The sequence below is a fragment of the Ovis aries genome, chromosome 10 (genome assembly GCF_016772045.2).
Source record: "Ovis aries strain OAR_USU_Benz2616 breed Rambouillet chromosome 10, ARS-UI_Ramb_v3.0, whole genome shotgun sequence".
NCBI classification, from domain to species: Eukaryota; Metazoa; Chordata; class Mammalia; order Artiodactyla; family Bovidae; genus Ovis; species Ovis aries.
In genome coordinates, this window is record NC_056063.1 from 83,667,515 (window position 1) to 83,686,710 (window position 19,196).

At 43.6% G+C, this 19,196-nt stretch overlaps 1 protein-coding gene across 1 annotated transcript in view; it reads left to right on the forward strand.

Moving 5' to 3' along the window:
• The window catches only part of MYO16 (myosin XVI), a 527,889-nt gene extending 509,366 nt beyond the window's left edge, over nucleotides 1-18,523 (forward strand). The window contains exon 35 of the mRNA XM_042255055.2: nucleotides 17,804-18,523. Within this exon, the coding sequence (XP_042110989.1) occupies nucleotides 17,804-18,013 (210 nt within the window). The 3' untranslated portion in view covers nucleotides 18,014-18,523. The remainder of the gene's footprint in view (nucleotides 1-17,803) is intronic.
• The last annotated feature ends 673 nt before the right edge of the window (nucleotides 18,524-19,196 follow it).

Here is a 19,196-nt window from a genome sequence, read left to right on the forward strand (position 1 = left end):
GTCTCTGGTTGTGTTTTTAGCTGCTAGCCACATATTTAAATTTCTCACCGACCACAATGAAAATTTAAGGGAAGAGATTTCACCTTCTTCCCCTCCTTGGAGAACTAGACAGATGCTTGTGACACATGCTCAGCCTGTCCACCGTGGATTATGAGTTAACAGACAAACAACGGAAGGGGTGAGAATAGATGTCACCCCTGGGGGGCCACCTAGGGGTGGTGGCTCCCTCCAGGGGCCACAGATGTTAGCCCGTGTCTGTGACCACAAGCCACTGCAGTCGCCTTGGGTCCAGCCCACGTGCCAAACCTGCCCTTCTTAAATTCATGCCGTTATTTTGCTTTCTGGTAATGCTTCTGCCTGTGAGAGTTAGTTTCTGTTGCTTACAAAGAAGAATTTTGACTGGCACACAGATTTGATTTTATTCTCATCATCTATAAAGTTTACTTTAGAGCCACAAGTTTTTTTTTTCTATTCTCTATTTTGTTTAAATTGAAGTATAGTTGATTTCCAATGCTGTGCTAATTTCTGCCTTGCAGAAAAGTGATTCAGTTATACACATACATACCTTCTTTTTGACATTTTCTTTTCCATTATAGTTTATCCCAGGAGATGGGATAGGGTTCCCTGTACTAGCCAGTAGGACTTTGTTTTTTATCCATTGTTTATATGATGGTTTTCATCTTCTAACCCCACACTCCTAGTCCATCTCTTGCCTTCCCTCACAGTGATACAGCATGGCTTACAATCTTTAATTTTCATTTCATTTATTGTGTTTCTTGCCAAGCCTTCTGTTATATCCTTTAGCTTTTATAAAGAGCACTAAAAGTTGTGCTTACTCTCTGATGTATTCAGATATTCACTGTAAGAAACTGTAGATGGTTTCTGATAAAATAGTGGCCATCCGGTGCCTGAGAGCTTAATAAATATCTACTGCCTCTCGACACAACCTCCAAAGAAAGCCCGAACAGAATCAATATGCAATTGATCCGCATCAAGAAACAAATTGTTATGTGGTTTGTTTTACTGAACCATCAAAGGAACCTTTTTGTAATGTCACATATCAAAGAAATGAAGAGCTGCAGACCACTCAATAAACCCAATGCCTTCTTTCTTTATCCATTTTATTTGTCACAGGGACTGCTTGAAATGTATTGTGGCAGGGAAAAAAAAGTGTGTTAGATAAAACAGCAAAATGTAGGCACCTTTCGTTTAATTGTTAAGGCGTGATTCTAAAACACACGCTGGGAATTAGAAATTAGGCAACCATTTCAAAAGGAATCACATGTATCTCACTGATAAGCCACTCACCAAGGGAGACGTAGCGTAGCGCGTGGTTCCCCACGGCTGAGGTTTCGGGAGATCTGCGTGTACACCTCATGACTTCGTTACGTGCGAGAAATGAAGGCGGTCAATTAATTGGATGGTAGAAGTGAAACGGCAGCGCTTTCAACAGAAGGGACATGTCCGGTAGAGATATATAGAAACTTGGAAAGTAACAAAAGTAAATCCCATATTTTGTATGTTTCCTTCATAGAATTGTACCGTATGTGTGTCCTAGATGTTTCAACGCATGATGGTTTTTTCCGGTGAAGACACTGACTGTCATCAAAGAGGAAAATTCAGTTTTAAGAAGTGTGAAAAGGATGAGAGAGCAGAATTGTGACTGTGATTTTGTACGTTTTTCTGCTCCAGAGGGAGCTGGTGATGGACAGGGAGGCCTGGCCTGCTGCAGTCCATGGGGTCGCAAAGAGTCGGGCGCGACTGAGCGACTGGACCGAACTATTGAAGTACACTTGATGCCTGTGTTTTTAAAAGGAGAAGGATCTCGTGATGTCTCTGCAGGTCACCTTTTTCCTTTTTAAACACTTGGTCACGGGACTTCCCTGGTGGTCGAGGGGTTGAGACTCTTCTTCTACTGCAGGGGATATGGGTTTGATCCCCCGTCAGGGAACTAAGATCCCACGTGTGGCATGGCCAAAAAATAAAAACATAGTCATGATTCTGATTTCTCATTCCTTCAATATTCTTTTTTTTAAGAAAAGAGAGAAGCCAGGAGAAGCAGGGCTGGGAGTGACAACAGTGGTGTGGAGGAAGGTTGGGTTAGGCTGCAATCTTAAATCAGATGACAAAACAAAAACCTTGCTGAGCAAAGAGAAGGTAGAAAGCCAAGAGGGTCAGCCAGGCTGGGGTCAGGGGAGCCCTTCAGGTGGGAAGGAGCAGAGACCCTGGGTACAGCCAGCCTGGACCTTGAGATGGTCAGCGAAGCTGGAAGGGAATAAATAAATCTACATATTACTGGATGTTTTAATGAAGAGCAATGGAAATTACCATGAGTTACATGTTAGTGCTAGAAAAGGGGAGCTGTTAAGTTACATACTCTAGCAATAGGCTAAATGTAAAATACCAGTTATGATCGTATTGCATTGTCTTTCTTTAAGACAATTAACCAGCTTTGGAAACCTTGGTCTGTTCAGAAAATAAGTAAAAGGCAAGTATTTGCCTTTTCTGTAAGTGGAAAATATAATAAGACAAATAATTCTACTCCTCCCAAGATAACAGAGAATTGGAATATTGACACCTGGGAACCTGGGCCCCAGACGTTCTGACTTGTTAATTGTTCAGTCAGTTCAGTTCAGTCGCTCAGTCGTGTCCAACATTTGTGAACCCACAGACTGCAGCATGCCAGGCCTCCATGTCCATCACCAACTCCCGGAGTTCACCCAAATCCATATCCATTGAGTCAGGGATGCCATCCAACCATCTCATCCTCTGTTGTCCCCTTCTCCTCCTGCCTTCAATCTTTCCCAGCATCAGGGTCTTTTCCAAGGAGTCAGTTCTTCACATCAGATGGCCAAAATATTGGAGTTTCGGCTTCAGCATCAGTCCTTCCAACTAATATTCAGGACTGATCTCCTTTAGGATGGACTGGCTGGACCTCCTTGCAGTCCAGGGGACTCTCAGGAGTCTTCAACACCACAGTTCAAAAGCATCAATTCTTTGGCACTCAGCTTTCTTTATAGTCCAACTCTCACATCCATACATGACTACTGGAAAGATCGTAGCTTTGACTAGACGGACCTTTGTTGGCAAAGTGATGTCTCTGCTTTTTAATATGCTGTCTAGTTTAGTCATAGCTTTTCTTCCAAGGAGCAGGCGTCTTTTAATTTCATGACTGTAGTCACCATCTGCAGTGATTCTGGAGCCCCCCAAATAGTCTCTCACCATTTCCATTGTTTCCCCATTTATTTGCCATGAAGTGATGGGACCAGATGCCATGATCTTACATTGCCATGATCAACATTTTCTGAATGTTGAGCTTTAAGCCAACTTTTTCACTGTCCTCTTTCACGTTCATCAAGAGGCTCTTTGGTTCTTTTATGCTTTCTGCCATAGGGTGGTGTCTTCTGCGTATCTGAGGTTATTGATGCTCTGTATGTTAATGGGATCTGACAACTTTGAAAGGAAAATCTAGGCTCAAGGAATAGAAAGTTTCCCATGGCGCTAAAACGTAATCAGCCGACATCAGTGAAGGAATTTGTTTTATGACCTTAGAAGACCTCCAGGGCCTGATTCTTCGATGATCTCTGTGATTACACTATTATTTGAAACTGTCATTTCGTACTTCTGACTCTGCCAGAAATAGGTTCTAAAACAGATGAACTATGATGTTGGGAAGAAGTGTCATGAAGTCAATGATATAAAAAGCTGAATTTTGAAGCCCTGGTGGATTTAAATTAGTTTTATACACTTGCAGGTGATTTTTGTTGTCTGGTTTGGGAAGGAAGTCTCAATTAAAGAGATTTGCTCTCTTATGTCACCAACTGTGGCAAAATCTTGTCTCTTTCTCTTCCTGATGCTTCCTGACATCTGGTTTCCTTTCCCTCCTTTCTCTAGCGTCTGTACCCAGTGGTTTGCCATGATTCTGTCTTAAAGACGCTGTCACTTACCCCAGACATCGCACCCTGGCAGACCTAATGCCCACCTAATCCATTTCTTTTGAGGCACCTGGCTAGACTACATTTCCCAGCATCCTTGTGGTTGGGAGCTGTCATGTGACTGAGTTCTAGCCAATGGGAGGGGAGCTACAGTGATATGAGTCTGTCCAGGCATGACCCCTGCAAACCTCCCTTCAGCTATCAGGGGTCTGTTTCCTTTCCCGTCCAAAAGCTGGCTACACAATATTCCAAGACCCTGGAAGATGCATAGTACAGTCACAACAATGTATACGGTCATCTACTGAGCAGAAATACCCACTGTAGCCTTAACATGAGCAATATACTTCTCTGGGGTCAGTCCATTGGTATTTGTGGTTTGCCTGTTACAGATAGCAGCTTGAGTAAAAGACATTGATACCTTTTTAGAAAAAATTATTTTTTTCAGTTGAAGGATAATTGCTTTACAGAATTTTGTTGTTTTCTGTCAAACATCAGATGGATACCTTTTATCATTTATTTGGCCTGATGTTTTACGTGTTGCTACTGAGAATTATTTATAGTGCTTACTTAAGTTTAACCTAATTCAGTTCAGTTCAGTCACTCAGTCATGTCCGACTCTTTGCGACCCCATGAATCGCAGCACGTCGGGACTCCCTGTCCATCACCAACTCCCGGAGTTCACCCAAACTGATGTCCATCTAGTCGGTGATGCCATCCAGCGATTTCATCCTCTGTCATCCCCTTCTCCATCTGCCCCCAATTCCTCCCAGCATCAGAGTCTTTTCCAATAAGTCAACTCTTCGCATGAGGTGGCCAAAGTATTGGAGTTTCTAGTGCCCCCACCAAGTCATACATATGTAAAAGAGAAGCTTGCAGTTCTTAACAACTGGTCACTTAGAAATTCCTGAAAATCAATAGACTTGATTTTAATCAGGGACAAAATCAGCGCCCTGTAATACACTGGGCGCCCTGGAGAAATGGTCTAACACTTTCAGGACCTATTTGTGCATTTCATGATTAGAAAGAATTGCCTGTCTTATCTCTCATTCTCAAGTGGGTGGCTCTGGTGGGTAGCTAGACCTGGGAGGGAGACTCGAGGTTGAGGACAGAGATTATTCCCCCGTGCAGTAAGTTCACGGTCCATGGAGTTGCTAAACTATACCCTTTAGCTAATTATACTTGATTTTAAAAACCTATTTGCATTGGGCTAAAGGTTTTATTAGCATTCAGTTTCATGAAGTGGTTTTTCTCACTGTTATTTAATTATATTTAATATCATGACACACAGATTGTAATTGTTTCCAGAAAAAGTATTTTGAGAAATGAATAACTCAACAGGTAAGCTGTGCCCTACAAACTAATGCAAGTGCAGATGCTGGCTGTTTGGACAGTGGGGGTGAGTGTCCTTGGACGTGAACCCTCATCGTCTGGGGGCTGCTGCGGTTGAGACCTTTGCTTTGCTTACTTTCACACCGGCATCTTGCCTCCCTTCTGACTTCCCTCTCCATTGCTAGCTTGGAGCTAAGTCTCAAACTGCACCCCACATGGCAGAGTGCTTCACCGTCTCCTGTGATTTGGAGTCACTGTCAGTGTCTATATGAACAAAAGGATGGACCGGGTTCCTGATTCACTTGACTCAAGCAGCCTTTCTTCTTTTAGTGTCTGACTCATCCTTTCATTCCAAAACAAATCCCGCAGCGCAGTAGGAATTTTTTGGCCATGCTGCCTTGAATGGAGTCACAGCTCTGCTGTCTTGCAACCATAGTCACTGTATCTGCAATTTGTTGGCCGATTAATGCTGTGCTTCCTCATGACGTTTTTGTGTTGGTGTCCTGTTTAGGCATGTCTGTTCATCTCACTGTCTGAGTTTTACATCTTATCACTCACTTTGAATGAAAACCTCTTGAGGGGGCGGGCCATATTGTGCGCTTCTAAGTCCTGTAAACCCATCACAGCACTTTCTGTCTGGTAACTGTGGATGTAACTGGTGATAGAAGCAAGATCCGATGCTGTAAAGAGCAGTATTGCTTAGGAACCTGGAATGTCAGGTCCATGAATCAAGGCAAATTGGAAGTGGTCAAACAGGAGATGGCAAGGGTGAACGTCGACATTCTAGGAGTCAGCGAACTAAAATGGACTGGAATGGGTGAATTTAACTCAGATGACCATTATATCTACTACAGTGGGCAGGAATCCCTCAGAAGAAATGGAGTAGCCATCATGGTCAACAAAAGAGTCTGAAATGCAGTACTTGGATGCCATCTCAAAAACGACAGAATGATCTCTGTTCGTCTCCAAGGCAAACCATTCAATATCACAGTTATCCAAGTCTATGCCCCAACCAGTAATGCTGAAGAAGCTGAAGTTGAATGGTTTTATGAAGATCTACAAGACCTTTTAGAACTAACACCCAAAAAAGATATCCTTTTCATTATAGGGGACTGGAATGCAAAAGTAGGAAGTCAGGAAACACCTGGAGTAACAGGTAAATTTGGCCTTGGAATGTGGAATGAAGCAGGGCAAAGACTAATAGAGTTTTGCCAAGAAAATGCACTGGTCATAGCAAACACCCTCTTCCAACAACACAAGAGAAGACTCTACACATGGACATCACCAGATGGTCAACACCGAAATCAGATTGATTATATTCTTTGCAGCCAAAGATGGAGAAGCTCTATACAGTCAACAAAAACAAGACCAGGAGCTGACTGTGGCTCCGATCATGAACTCCTTATGACCAAATTCAGACTTAAATTGAAGAAAGTAGGGAAAACTGCTAGACCATTCAGGTATGACCTAAATCAAATCCCTTATGATTATACAGTGGAAGTGAGAAATAGATATAAGGGCCTAGATCTGATAGATAGAGTGCCTGATGAACTATGAAATGAGATTCGTGACATTGTACAGGAGACAGGGATCAAGACCATCCCCATGGAAAAGAAATGCAAAAAAGCAAAATGGCTGTCTGGGGAGGCCTTACAAGTAGCTGTGAAGAGAAGAGAGGCAAAAAGCAAAGGAGAAAAGGAAAGATATAGGCATCTAAATGCAGAGTTCCAGAGAATAGCAAGGAGAGATAAGAAAGGCTTCTTCAGTGATCAATGCAAAGAAATAGAGGAAAACAACAGAATGGGAAAGACTAGAGATCTCTTCAAGGAAATTAGAGATACCAAGGGAACATTTCATGCAAAGATGGGCTCGATAAAGGACAGAAATGGTCTGGACCTAACAGAAGTAGAAGATATTAAGAAGAGGTGGCAAGAATACACAGAAGAACTGTACCAAAAAGATCTCCATGACCCAGATAATCACGATGGTGTGATCACTAATCTAGAACCAGACATCCTGGAATGTGAAGTCAAGTGGGCCTTAGGAAGCATCACTACGAACAAAGCTAGTGGAGGTGATGGAATTCCAGTTGAGCTGTTTCAAATCCTGAAAGATGATGCTGTGAAAGTGCTGCCCTCAATATGCCAGCAAGTTTGGAAAATTCAGCAGTGGCCACAGGACTGGAAAAGGTCAGTTTTCATTCCAATTCCAAAGAAAGGCAATGCCAATGAATGCTCAAACTACCGCACAATTGCACTCATCTCACATGCTAGTAAAGTAATGCTCAAAATTCTCCAAGCCAGGCTTCAGCAATACGTGAACCGTGAACTCCCTGATGTTCAAGCTGGTTTTAGAAAAGGCAGAGGAACCAGAGATCAAACTGCCAACATCTGCTGGATCATGGAAAAAGCAAGAGAGTTCCAGAAAAACATCTATTTCTGCTTTATTGACTATGCCAAAGCCTTTGACTGTGTGGATCACAATCAACTGTGGAAAATTCTGAAACAGATGGGAATACCAGACCACCTGACCTGCCTCTTGAAAAATCTGTATGCAGGTCAGGAAGCAACAGTTAGAACTGGACATGGAACAACAGACTGGTTCCAAATAGGAAAAGGAGTACATTAGGGCTGTATATTGTCACCCTGCTTATTTAACTTCTATGCAGAGTACATCATGAGAAATGCTGGACTGGAAGAAACACAAGCTGGAATCAAGATTGCCAGGAGAAATATCAATAACCTCAGATATGCAGATGACACCACCCTTATGGCAGAAAGTGAAGAGGAGCTAAAAAGCCTCTTGATGAAAGTGAAAGAAGAGAGTGAAAAAGTTGGCCTAAAGCTCAACATTCAGAAAACGAAGATCATGGCATCCGGTCCCATCACTTCATGGGAAATAGATGGAGAAACAGTGGAAACAGGGTCAGACTTTATTTTTGGGGGGCTCAAAAATCACTGCAGATGGTGACTGCAGCCATGAAATTAAGAGACGCTTACTCCTTGGAAGAAAAGTTATGAGCAACCTAGATAGCATATTCAAAAGCAGAGACATTACTTTGCCGACTAAGGTCCGTCTAGTCAAGGCTATGGTTTTCCCAGTAGTCATGTGTGGATGTGAGAGTTGGACTGTGAAGAAGGCTGAGCACCGAAGAATTGATGCTTTTGAACTGTGGTGTTGGAGAAGACTCTTGAGAGTCCCCTGGACTGCAAGGAGATCCAACCAGTCCATTCTGAGGGAGATCAGCCCTGGGATTTCTTTTGGAAGGAATGATGCTAAAGCTGAAGCTCCAGTACTTTGGCCACCTCATGAGAAGAGTTGACTCATTGGAAAAGACTCTGATGCTGGGAGGGATTGGGGGCAGGAGGAGAAGGGGACGACCGAGGATGAGATGGGTGGATGGCATCACAGACCCGATGGACGTGAGTCTGAGTGAACTCCGGGAGATGGTGATGGACAGGGAGGCCTGGCGTGCTGCAATTCATGGGGTCACAAAGAGTCGGACACGACTGAGCGACTGAACTGAACTGAACTGAACTGAGCTGTTGAAAACGTGCATTGCAGACAGGAAAAACTTGGAAGTCAGCGTGATTAAGAAGGCTGACTAGACTCAATGTACTTGACTTTGAATCCAGATTCTACCACTGACTGGCGAAGTGAGTTTGGGCTTTAAAGATGAATTTCAGCATCTATGAAGAGAGGGCTAACCATCCTTAACCTGCTTATTTCACATGGTTGTGAGATTTTTTTTACTAGGATCCCATGTGACTCTTTGATGGCCGAGAGTGGCGGGATGGGGAGGTGGGAGGAAGTCTCAAGGGGAAGGGGCTCTCTGTGTACATATAGACGATTCACATGGTGGTATAGCAGAAACTAACGCAACATTGTAACTATTCCAATTTAATTTTTTTTAATTTTTAAAAGTTAAAAAAAGAATGTAAAACAAGATCAAAAAGTTGATGTTTGGAACGGGCTTTTGAGAATTGCGGAGCTTTCTACATCTGGGTGTACAGACTGGGGCTGTTACAGAGAAGATACGTCGGCTCACAGAGCATGTTCTGTGATTGGACGGGTACCTCTGATTAGACTGGCACAGAGTCTGTGAAGATGAGTGATGATAAAGCTGGAGTGATTAGTGTGGTCAGGAAATACAGGGCTTACTGTAACATGCTAAGGTAGGTGCACTGGGCTGTTCAGGCTAGGGAAAGGCGGTGGCTTTGAAGATTTTTGAACAAGCCAAGTATATAAACAGACGTCCTTTGGAGAGAGAAAATCCAGCAGATGGTTTGTCCTTATAATGCCTCCTGGTCCTTGCAGTGAGCCTCCCATATAATCCCAGGAAAAATATTTTTAAAGGAATTGTAGCGCTCTTACTTTTTATGCTTCCAATAACATGGATTTGTGGTTTTCCATATATTCTCAGTACTTGAACCCATTACTATGTGTCATTACAGTAAATGTGCACTAAATATATGTTACTAATTTTTGCTACAATCTTCTAGTCAGTTATACTGGTGCTGCCATGTTTTTTCAATGAACTGAGGTAAGAGACTAGAGCTCATACAAAATCCGTATTCTGAAATGTCACAGATTAATTGTATCATGAGACGTATGGTCATAAATTTGTATTTCATAACTTTCCACCAGTAGGCACAAAACATGCATCTGCTCATCAGAGTCCACTTTTATTCTTAGCTATGAACTTAAAATCAGCTGCAAAGTGCAAATGTCTGTTTAAATTATATCAAGTGTGCTCCAATATAATATTACTCATTATAAAAGTAAAGGAGAGTGGTTGATTTTTTTAAGAAGTCAACATGCACACCTAAGGTAAAAAGTTAAAATCCTCTGTTCCCTCACTGCCTGTTGTCCAGACACACTCTTATTTCCAATAGAATTTTTTCCTTTGAAGAGTTGTTTTCCCTTTTTTAACCCTTAGGCAAAAACAGGAAACAAGATAGCAAGAATGAGCTTAATTGGATTGCTGTATAAATGACTATTTCTGAATTAAGAAGGATCAACTCTTTTTCTGCCTAAAGGAGAAATGCTGTTTTGATTTCAGACCTTTTTTTTTTTTAATTTTTTAAAAATGTACTGAGATATACACCCCTTTAATCAAAGACTTTTTAAAGGGCATTTCATTTTAAGCCGTACCATTGGGGTCTATTTAGCTAAACTTTGGTTTTACAAACTGATTTTTGAATTTCATTCTGTATTATTTTTTCCTCCAACATCTTGTTAGCATGAGTGGAAATCGGATTTGCATTTGAAACGCTAATATTCGGTATTCAGTCAGCCAAGCTGCTGCCTTCTCTTAATTTCCATAAATGTCAGTAAATGCCTCTTTTCACCTTTGGGTGAACAGTCAATAGGAAAATCAATTCTGTGACAAATGAACAGCAACATGATTTTACATATGAATTATTTAACAAAGGTTATTTTTATCCTAGAAGGGGAAGACTTAAGGTAAAAATCAGCAGCAAATTATTAATTTACATTTATTAATATTATTCATAAAAATGCATAGCCACAGGAAGTGAAGAAAATTTGAATCTCATTTAGTAATTAGTTCATTTCACAGGACTCTGTTAATGACACAATAGAAAACCGTTAAAAATTAGTAAGTAGATATATATGTAATAAACCTCATTAAGCCTTTACATCATGTTGTGTTTCCCTCTGGGTTGTGAGAGATTTTGTGGGGGGTTTTTTTAACCCCTGACAGTAAGTGAACAAATTATAAATCTCCTACTTAAGGATGCAAAAACTTGCAAGAAGTCAGTCTTTATATCACTTACATTCCATCTTCATATCTAATTGGTATCTCCTATACAAAAATGGGCACAATAAAGGACAGAAATGGTATGGCCCTAACAGAAGCAGAAAATATTAAGAAGAGGTGGCAAGAATACACAGAAGAACTGCACAAAAAAGATCTCCATGACCCAGATAATCACGATGGTGTGATCACTCACCTAGAGCCAGACATCCTGGAATGTGAAGTCAACTGGGCCTTAGGAAGCATCACTACGAACAAAGCTAGTGGAGGTGATGGAATTCCGGTTGAGCTATTTCAAATCCTCCAAAGATGATGCCGTGAAAGTGCTGCACTCAATATGCCAGCAAATTTGGAAAACTCAGCAGTGGCCACAGGACTGGAAAAGATCAGTTTTCATTCCAGTCCCAAAGAAAGGCAGTGCCAAAAAATGCTCAAACTACTGCACAACTGCACTCATCCCACACGCTAGTAAAGTAACATTCAAAATTCTCCAAGTCAGACTTCAACAATATGTGAACTGTGAACTTCCAGATGTTCAAGCTGGATTTAGAAAAGGCAGAGGAACCAGAGATCAAATTACCAACATCCGTTGATGCATCAAAAAAAGAGAATTCCAGAAAACCATCTATGTCTGCTTTATTGACTACGCCAAAGTTTTTGACTGTGTGGATCATGACAAACTGTGGAAAATTCTGAAAGAGATGGGCATACAGACCACCTGACCTGCCTCTTGAAAAATCTGTAAGCAGGTCAGGAAGCAACAGTTGGAACTGGACATGGAACAACAGACTGGTTCCAAATAGGAAAAGGAGTACGTCAAGGCTGTATATTGTCACCCTGCTTATTTAACTTATATGCAGAGTACATCATGAGAAACGCTGGACTGGATGAAGCACAAGCTGGAATCAAGATTGCCAGGAGAAATATCAATAACCTCAGATATGCAGATGACACCACCCTTATGGCAGAAAGCGAAGAAGAACTCCAGGCAAGAACACTGAAGTGGGTTGCCATTTCCTTCTCCAATGCATGAAAGTGAAAAGTGAAAGTGAAGTCCCTGAGTTGTGTCTGACCCTCAGCGACCCCATGGACTTCAGCCTTTCAGGCTCCTCTGTCCATGGGATTTTCCAGGCAAAAGTACTGGAGTGGGGTGCCATTGCCTAATGCAAAAGAGCCTCTTAATGAAAGTGAAAGAGGAGAGTGAAAACGTTGGCTTATAGCTCAACATTCAGGAAACTAAATCATGGCATCTGGTCCCATCACTTCATGGGAAATAGATGGGGAAACATTGGAAATAGTGTCAGACTTTATTTTGAGGGGCTCCAAAATTGCTGCAGATGGTGACTGCAGCCATGAAATTAAGAGATGCTTACTCCTTGGAAGGAAAGTTATGGCTAACCTAGATAGCATACTAAAAAGCAGAGACATTACTTTGCCAACAAAGGTCCGTCTTGTTAAGGCTATGGTTTTTCTAGTCATCATGTATGGATGTGAAAGTTGGACTATAAAGAAAGCTGAGGGCTGAAGAATTGATGCTTTTGAACTGTGGTGTTGGAGAAGACTCTTGAGAGGCCCTTGGACTGCAGGGAGATCCAACCAGTCCATCCTAAAGGAAATTAGTCCGGAATATTAATTGGAAGGAATGATGCCAAAGCTGAAACTCCAGTACTTTGGCCACCTGATGTGAAGAACTGACTCCTTGGAAAAGACCCTGATGTTGGGAAAGATTGAAGGCAGGAGGAGAAGGGGACAACAGAGGATGAGATGGTTGGATGGCATCACCAACTCAATGGGCATGAGTTTGAGTAGGCTCCAGGAGTTGGTGATGGACAGGGAGGCCTGGTGTGCTGTGGTCCATGGGGTCACAGAGAATCGCACACGACTGAGCGACTGAACTGATACATTCTTTGTTGCCTCGCTGATGGCTCAGCTGGTAATGAACCTGCCTGACAATGCAGGAGACCCAAGAGATACGGGTTTGATTCCTGGGTGTAGAAGATCCGCTGCAGAAGGAAATGGCAACCCGCTGCAGTATTCTTGCTTAGAAATTTTCATGGACAGAGCAGCCTGGTGGGCTACAGTCCGTGGGGTCGCAAAGAGTCAGACACCACTGTGTGCACACAAAGGCACAAACATAGACTTGTTTCTGTTGTTTGTTTTAGTCGCTCGGTCGTGTCCGACTCTTTTGTGACCCCATGGACTGTAGCCCGCTGGCTCCTCTGTCCATGGGATTTCCCAAGCAAGAGTACTGAAGAGGGTTGCCATTTCCTTCTCCAGGGAATCTTCCTGACCCAGAGATCAAACCCTTGTCTCCTGAGTTGGCGGGCAGATTCTTTACCACTGAGCCACCAGGGAAGACATTAGAAGACACAAAACAGTTTATAATTCTGGGGCTGGGGGTGGGGGGGTTCAGTCTAGATTCACGTCTTAAACTTTTAAATACCTAATCAGCAAGATTTTCTCAAAAGTGGGAAGAAAACGTTATTTTAACCCCCTATACCAAATTGTCCATTTCCTAGTCACCAGTGTCTTAGTTAGCACTATTTTCTTCTTTTTTTTTTTTTTTCCTGTTGAATTTTTAGTTGGGAATTTCAGATTCACATGCAGTTGTGAGAAAGACTAGGGCAAGCCCAGTCTCTCCCAGTGGTATTTTCTTTTGGCTTTAACTGAAATGCAGTTGACTCACTATACCATGTTAGCGTCAGGTGTAATTATTTGCTATTTGCATATATTATGAAAGGATCACCAGGTTAAGTCTAGCAACCATCTGTCCCCTGTATAAAGTTATTAGTGTCACTATTTTCTAAGGATTTGTTTCAGTGAAGAAATCTTCCAGTTAAAAAGCTGCTGAAACAAAAAGATTTTGTTCAAGGATGAGGATCCCGGCCCGCAGGGAAATGGCTTCAGAATGTGATCATTCATGTGTGAGTTTAGAGTCCTGTATGAGTCACAGTTATGTTATAAATCCCGTGTGTTACTCTTATTTTGAGATCTTATGAACAAGGAAGGAAAAGACTATTTTTGTATAGCTTTCCTTGTTAATCACACAGTTATGTCCAACTCTTTGCATTCCCATGGACTGTAGTCCGCCAACCTCCTCTGTCCATGGGGTTCTCCAGGCAAGAACACTGGAGTGGGTTGCCATTCCCTTCTCCAGGGGATCTTCCTGACCCAGGAATGGTACCTGGGTCCCCTATGCTACAGGCAGATTCTTCACCGTTTGAGCTGGGCCACAGATTATTTTCATGTAACATTATCTGACTGTCACGAGGATAACCGTAAACCAGAAGGTTTAGGGATTTTCTCAAGTCAAGCAGTTATTAGTAGCAATGACGCAGTCATAACGGCCCACACTCACAGGGCACTCGCTACATTTTTAGGGCACTGGAGTAGCCCACACCTGTCCTCTGGAGGTGTGATTACTGGAATTACAGGCGAGGAAGGCAACGCACTCGCTCCAGGTCATGCAGCCATCAGGCAGGAGATTCAGGGTTCCAGTCCAGACGCCCTGGCCGCAGAGTCCTGGTCTGTCCAGCACCCCAGCCCTGCTCATACCAGAGTCCAAATCCCCGTGGGTTTGTGACTCCCTGTCAGAGAAGGGAGGTCAGTGTTGTGACTGGCACTTGTCTGCGTCGGCGTGAAAATGCCTCCCCCAGCCTTTTCTTCCCCCATTCCTCCAGATGCCCCTCTCATTTCTTCAAAATTCAGATCGAAAGTTCCCACCTCTGTGAAGTCTTTCCAGACCTTCCTTCATAGAGCCCCCTTTCCCAGGTAAATGGTGAAAACAAAGAAAGGAAAACTTAATAACAAGGGCCAAACTCTTGTTGACGCCTCCGTCTCCACGCCACGTGCATCGTGCTAAGACGCCTACGTGACTGACGTGTCTAGAAGTTTCTTTAAAAATAGGGTATTGGTCATTTTCATGCAGCCCAGAGGTGGTGCCACGTGGAACCCAGGGGTCCCTGGGTGTGGAACCGTTCTTACGTCCGCAGCTACAACTCTTACCTTCCGGTTCTGGGAAAGAGAATGATTTTCTGTGCAAACACTATTCTATAAAACATGCCAGATAAGAAAATAAGTAAGGAAGTAGCTGTCTGAGGTGGTGGCGTGGGTTGGAGATATGTCTTTTACAGCAATGAGAAACAAGATTTAAAGGACACCAATATGCCGCCGTTTATCCTCCACACACGTCAGGATCAGTGAGGCCTGGGGTGATGCTGGCTGACTCCAGGTTCCCAGAACCATCAGCATCCTTAACCCCCAGGGTCACTTCTCTTCCTGGAAAGAAATGGTTCCCTTTCAACACTGAAGCTAAAATTTTACAAAGCCATTATTGGCTTTGTAATGATAATATGTGTGTCAGTATCATTAATAATATTACTTAACTTGTGAAATATCAAATAATGATAAGAGAAGTTATAAGAGTTTTTGTTACTACGAATAGGGCATGAAATTTAAAGAATGAGAAAAGTGATTTAGATGTTTTTATCATGCTGGATAACATCGCAGATACTTTTTATTCTTCATGTATTGCTTAGCCACCATTTAAATAACATTCATAGTTGCATTTGTTCACTATTCTAAAATAGTAAAGCTCCTTCACTGTGACAAATACAACCTTTGTGCCTTGTAGTCTGATACATTTAATAAATCTAAATAAATCAGGTTAAGGATCATTAGACAGGGCGGCCCGTCCTCATCTTCTGATCTTCTGTTTATTGTCTCACAGATCATCATTTTAAAATGCCCTCTGAACTTCACTGTGTTAAAAGTAGTGACCTGTCACTTGTCCTTACACAGAATTTTAACCTTCGTGTAAGATATAACCTGTGAAGATTCGTTGTGTTTTTTTTTTAATGAAGATCAATAATGTTAATATTTTAGTATCCCATTTATGCCAAATAGGTATCTTTCTATACCTATTAGATTTTACTCAATACCTATTAATCTCTGTGATACAGATTCAAGTTTCATGGGATCTCTCAATAAGAGGGTTTATTCTAAGCATTAGTTGATTATTGCAAACGTCAGTCAGATTTTTTGCTTATCAAGGAAGCATAGAAAGCTCTTGGTGGTTGATTCAAAGTTGGTGTTCTTCTGTACCCACTACATTATTCAAGACATTGATATACTCGTTAAGAAAGTGCTTTCTAATGCTTTGTGTGTATAGGTTTCACCTTTTATAATGTGCTTGGAATTCAGATATTTTTAGTAAACGTTGAGAAGCTTTGAAAGGATAGAGAGCTTTTTTTTTTTTTTTTTTTTTTCCGCAGTGAAGCAATGACTCAGGGGATTTAGGACATTTTATGTCAAAATCCCTCCCCACAAGCCTCATTCAGATCAGCAGCCGCTGCAAGTCACTGTCTGCAGGTCAGGGTGTGTCTGGAGTGACTCGGTCTCCCGGTCTTCCCTGTCAGGAAGGTCTCAGCCGAGGCTCACGCCTCGCCCAGCTCGTCTGTATTTGTGGTCATTGTGAAAAGCTGCTGAAAAGAGTTTCGCACTGAGATGAGCTACAGAAGGGAGGTATTTTGTGCTGATAGGAGGAGGGGTGTGTGGTCACACCAGCATGAAACCCAGCACACGCCAGCCGGCCGCAGAGGAGGAGCAGCGCCAGCTGCTGGGTGGAGATTTGGGTCCTGTTCTGCTCCACCCTGTTTCATGAGGACTTGGCCTCCATTTATATGCGTGTTCACCTAGATATACAGTCACCTATATATCCACGTATATGTTCACCCATATATCTAATGTTCACCGAGATATATATATAGCTTCTCCGGTATATATGTATTCATACACACACATATCTATTTTCCTCATATATATATCGTACCTTTTCCTTATAGGTTAATTGAAATTTATTATTTCATATTAATTTGTTAATTGCACATTCTATCATTATTCTTTTTGTACATTCACTAGGAAATAAAGCATCAATCTTGATTTATTTCATCATCGTTGTTGCTGTTGTTCCGACTCTTTTGCGACCCCATGGACTGTAGCCCCCCCAGGCTCCTCTGTCCATGGGATTTTCCAGGCAAGACCGCTGGAGTGGGTTGCCATGCCCTTCTCCAGGGGATCTTCCTGACCCAAGGATCAAACCTGAAATCTCCTGCATTCCAGGTGGATTCTTTACCACTGAGCCACCAGGGAAACCCTAATTTCATCTTAAATTGTTTTAATTTTGTCTTTTTCCTAATACTGCTAGAACCTCAGAACCTCTGAGCTCCACGTGACCCCTCCTGACTTTTGCAGCTATTGTTGGCATGTTGTTCTACATACAGCTTAAAGTCTGCAACATTCCGAACACATAACTTATGTTTACCCATGCATTTAATACCAGGGTCCTGACTTCCCTCTTAATTTCCTTTTTTTTTTTCCATCTTGCTTGTTTTGTTAAGGTTCACAAAATAGGCAAGACTTGTGATAGCGAAACTTCCTAGTTCTTGTTTGTCTGAAAACATTTTTTATGTCACCTTCAGTTTTGAGGGACATTTGTATTGAGTCTGGAATCCGAGGTTGAATTTCTTTCTGTATTTGAACCTGTGATGCATTGTTTGGCTTCCGGGTTGCTGGGTTGCTGTTTAGAAGTCAGCTTCTCCGTAGGATGCCACTTCCCAGGGCAGCAGAGCTGGGAGGGTCTCGGGGGGTGCTCAAAATCTCTCCCCAGCCAGCGGAGCCCCGGCGTCTGACGCTGACCCTGCCCTCTGTCTCACTCTTGTGCAGTGTCCAATGCTCCTTTCTTCCTGCGTTCCTCCCCCAGGTTATCCACCAGCTGAGGCTATCAGAGAACGAGAGCGTGGCCCTGCGGGAGCTTCTGGACTGGAGACGGAGACTCTGCGAGGAGCGGGCGGACTGGCCCCGAATCCTGCCCCCCAGGGAGCCCCGGGCGCCTCCCCCACCTCCGTGCAGGAAGCCCGAGGGGGCCCCTTGCCGCAGGCTGCCCCCCGAGTTCTGGGACTCCACCCTGTGACGGCCCGCTGCAGACTCGCGGGGTGAGACCGCCCGAGGGTGCCAAGCTCACGGACAGAGGCAGCCCCGACACACGCCGGGGGCTCTCCGCACAGCCACACAAAAGCACAGACAGCCCTGTCAAATGCTCGCGGTTCCCTCTGTGTGTGTGTGTGTGTGTGTGTGCACGCTCTCGCCCGTTCTGTGGGGATACGCTCTGGTCTCCGGGCTCCGTGGTCCCCGGGCCGTGCTACCCCCAGGTGGTGAGGCCCAGCATGGCCCGCAGGGCAGGCTGGTGGAGAGGGCGCCCCGCAGCGCACACCTGTGTCCGTACGGTCCCACCGCGTGTTCCTGTCCTCCCGTCGTTTGCCTCTCATGCGCTCTCCAGGACATAGGGTTTATTTCTGTGCAGGTGTTTGTGTTTTACGGGAATTACAATCCTGATAATGACTTACATGTTTGTTACTGTATTTTATAATTTTATGCCATGGGTGGGTCTCCCTTTCTTCAAAATACAGATTTTAAAAAATCATTTCTAGAACTTGTTTTTTTCTACATACATTTTTTTTTTCTCTTAATGTAAAGTACTTGAAATTCCCGGGACCCTGTCATTGTTTGAGGTTCGCCGCGGCAAGCTCTGCCGACTCACAGCTCAAGTCCGATGTCTTCTGTGTCCTTCATTGATCAGAAGACGGTTCCTGCCCGTGCCCTGTGTTCTGAGCACATGGATGGTGAGCCCTTTACTGAAATCTCTTCCTCTGACTTCAGCAGGGATTACAGGAAATGATGCCCCCCCTTTAATGAGTGCGGCTTCAGAATCATGGCGGGTGGGATATGCAGGGGACACAGCCGTTCAAAGGGCTCCACGGTACCGGCAAGCGGGCTGAGATTTGCTGGTCTGAGCGGTGATGCGGCGCAAGACTCCAGTCCTCTCCGGGCTCCGCTGCCCGCTCACCCTCGATAGATCCCGCCCCTGCGGTGCCGCGCCCGCCTCGCTCCTCCGTGCGCTTCTGCTGGCCTGGGACCGGCGTGTCTTGCACCTTGGAACTTTTTATTCATACCAGCCTTTGTCAAGTGACTGTGCCAATAAAAGGGTGCAACTCTGTTCTCCCGCGGTGTGCTGACTGTGCTGTTGGCGTTTTCCACGGTTGCTTTTGCTTCCTGACCGCGGGGGCAAGGAGACCTCCCTTCCTGCATTCTTCTCA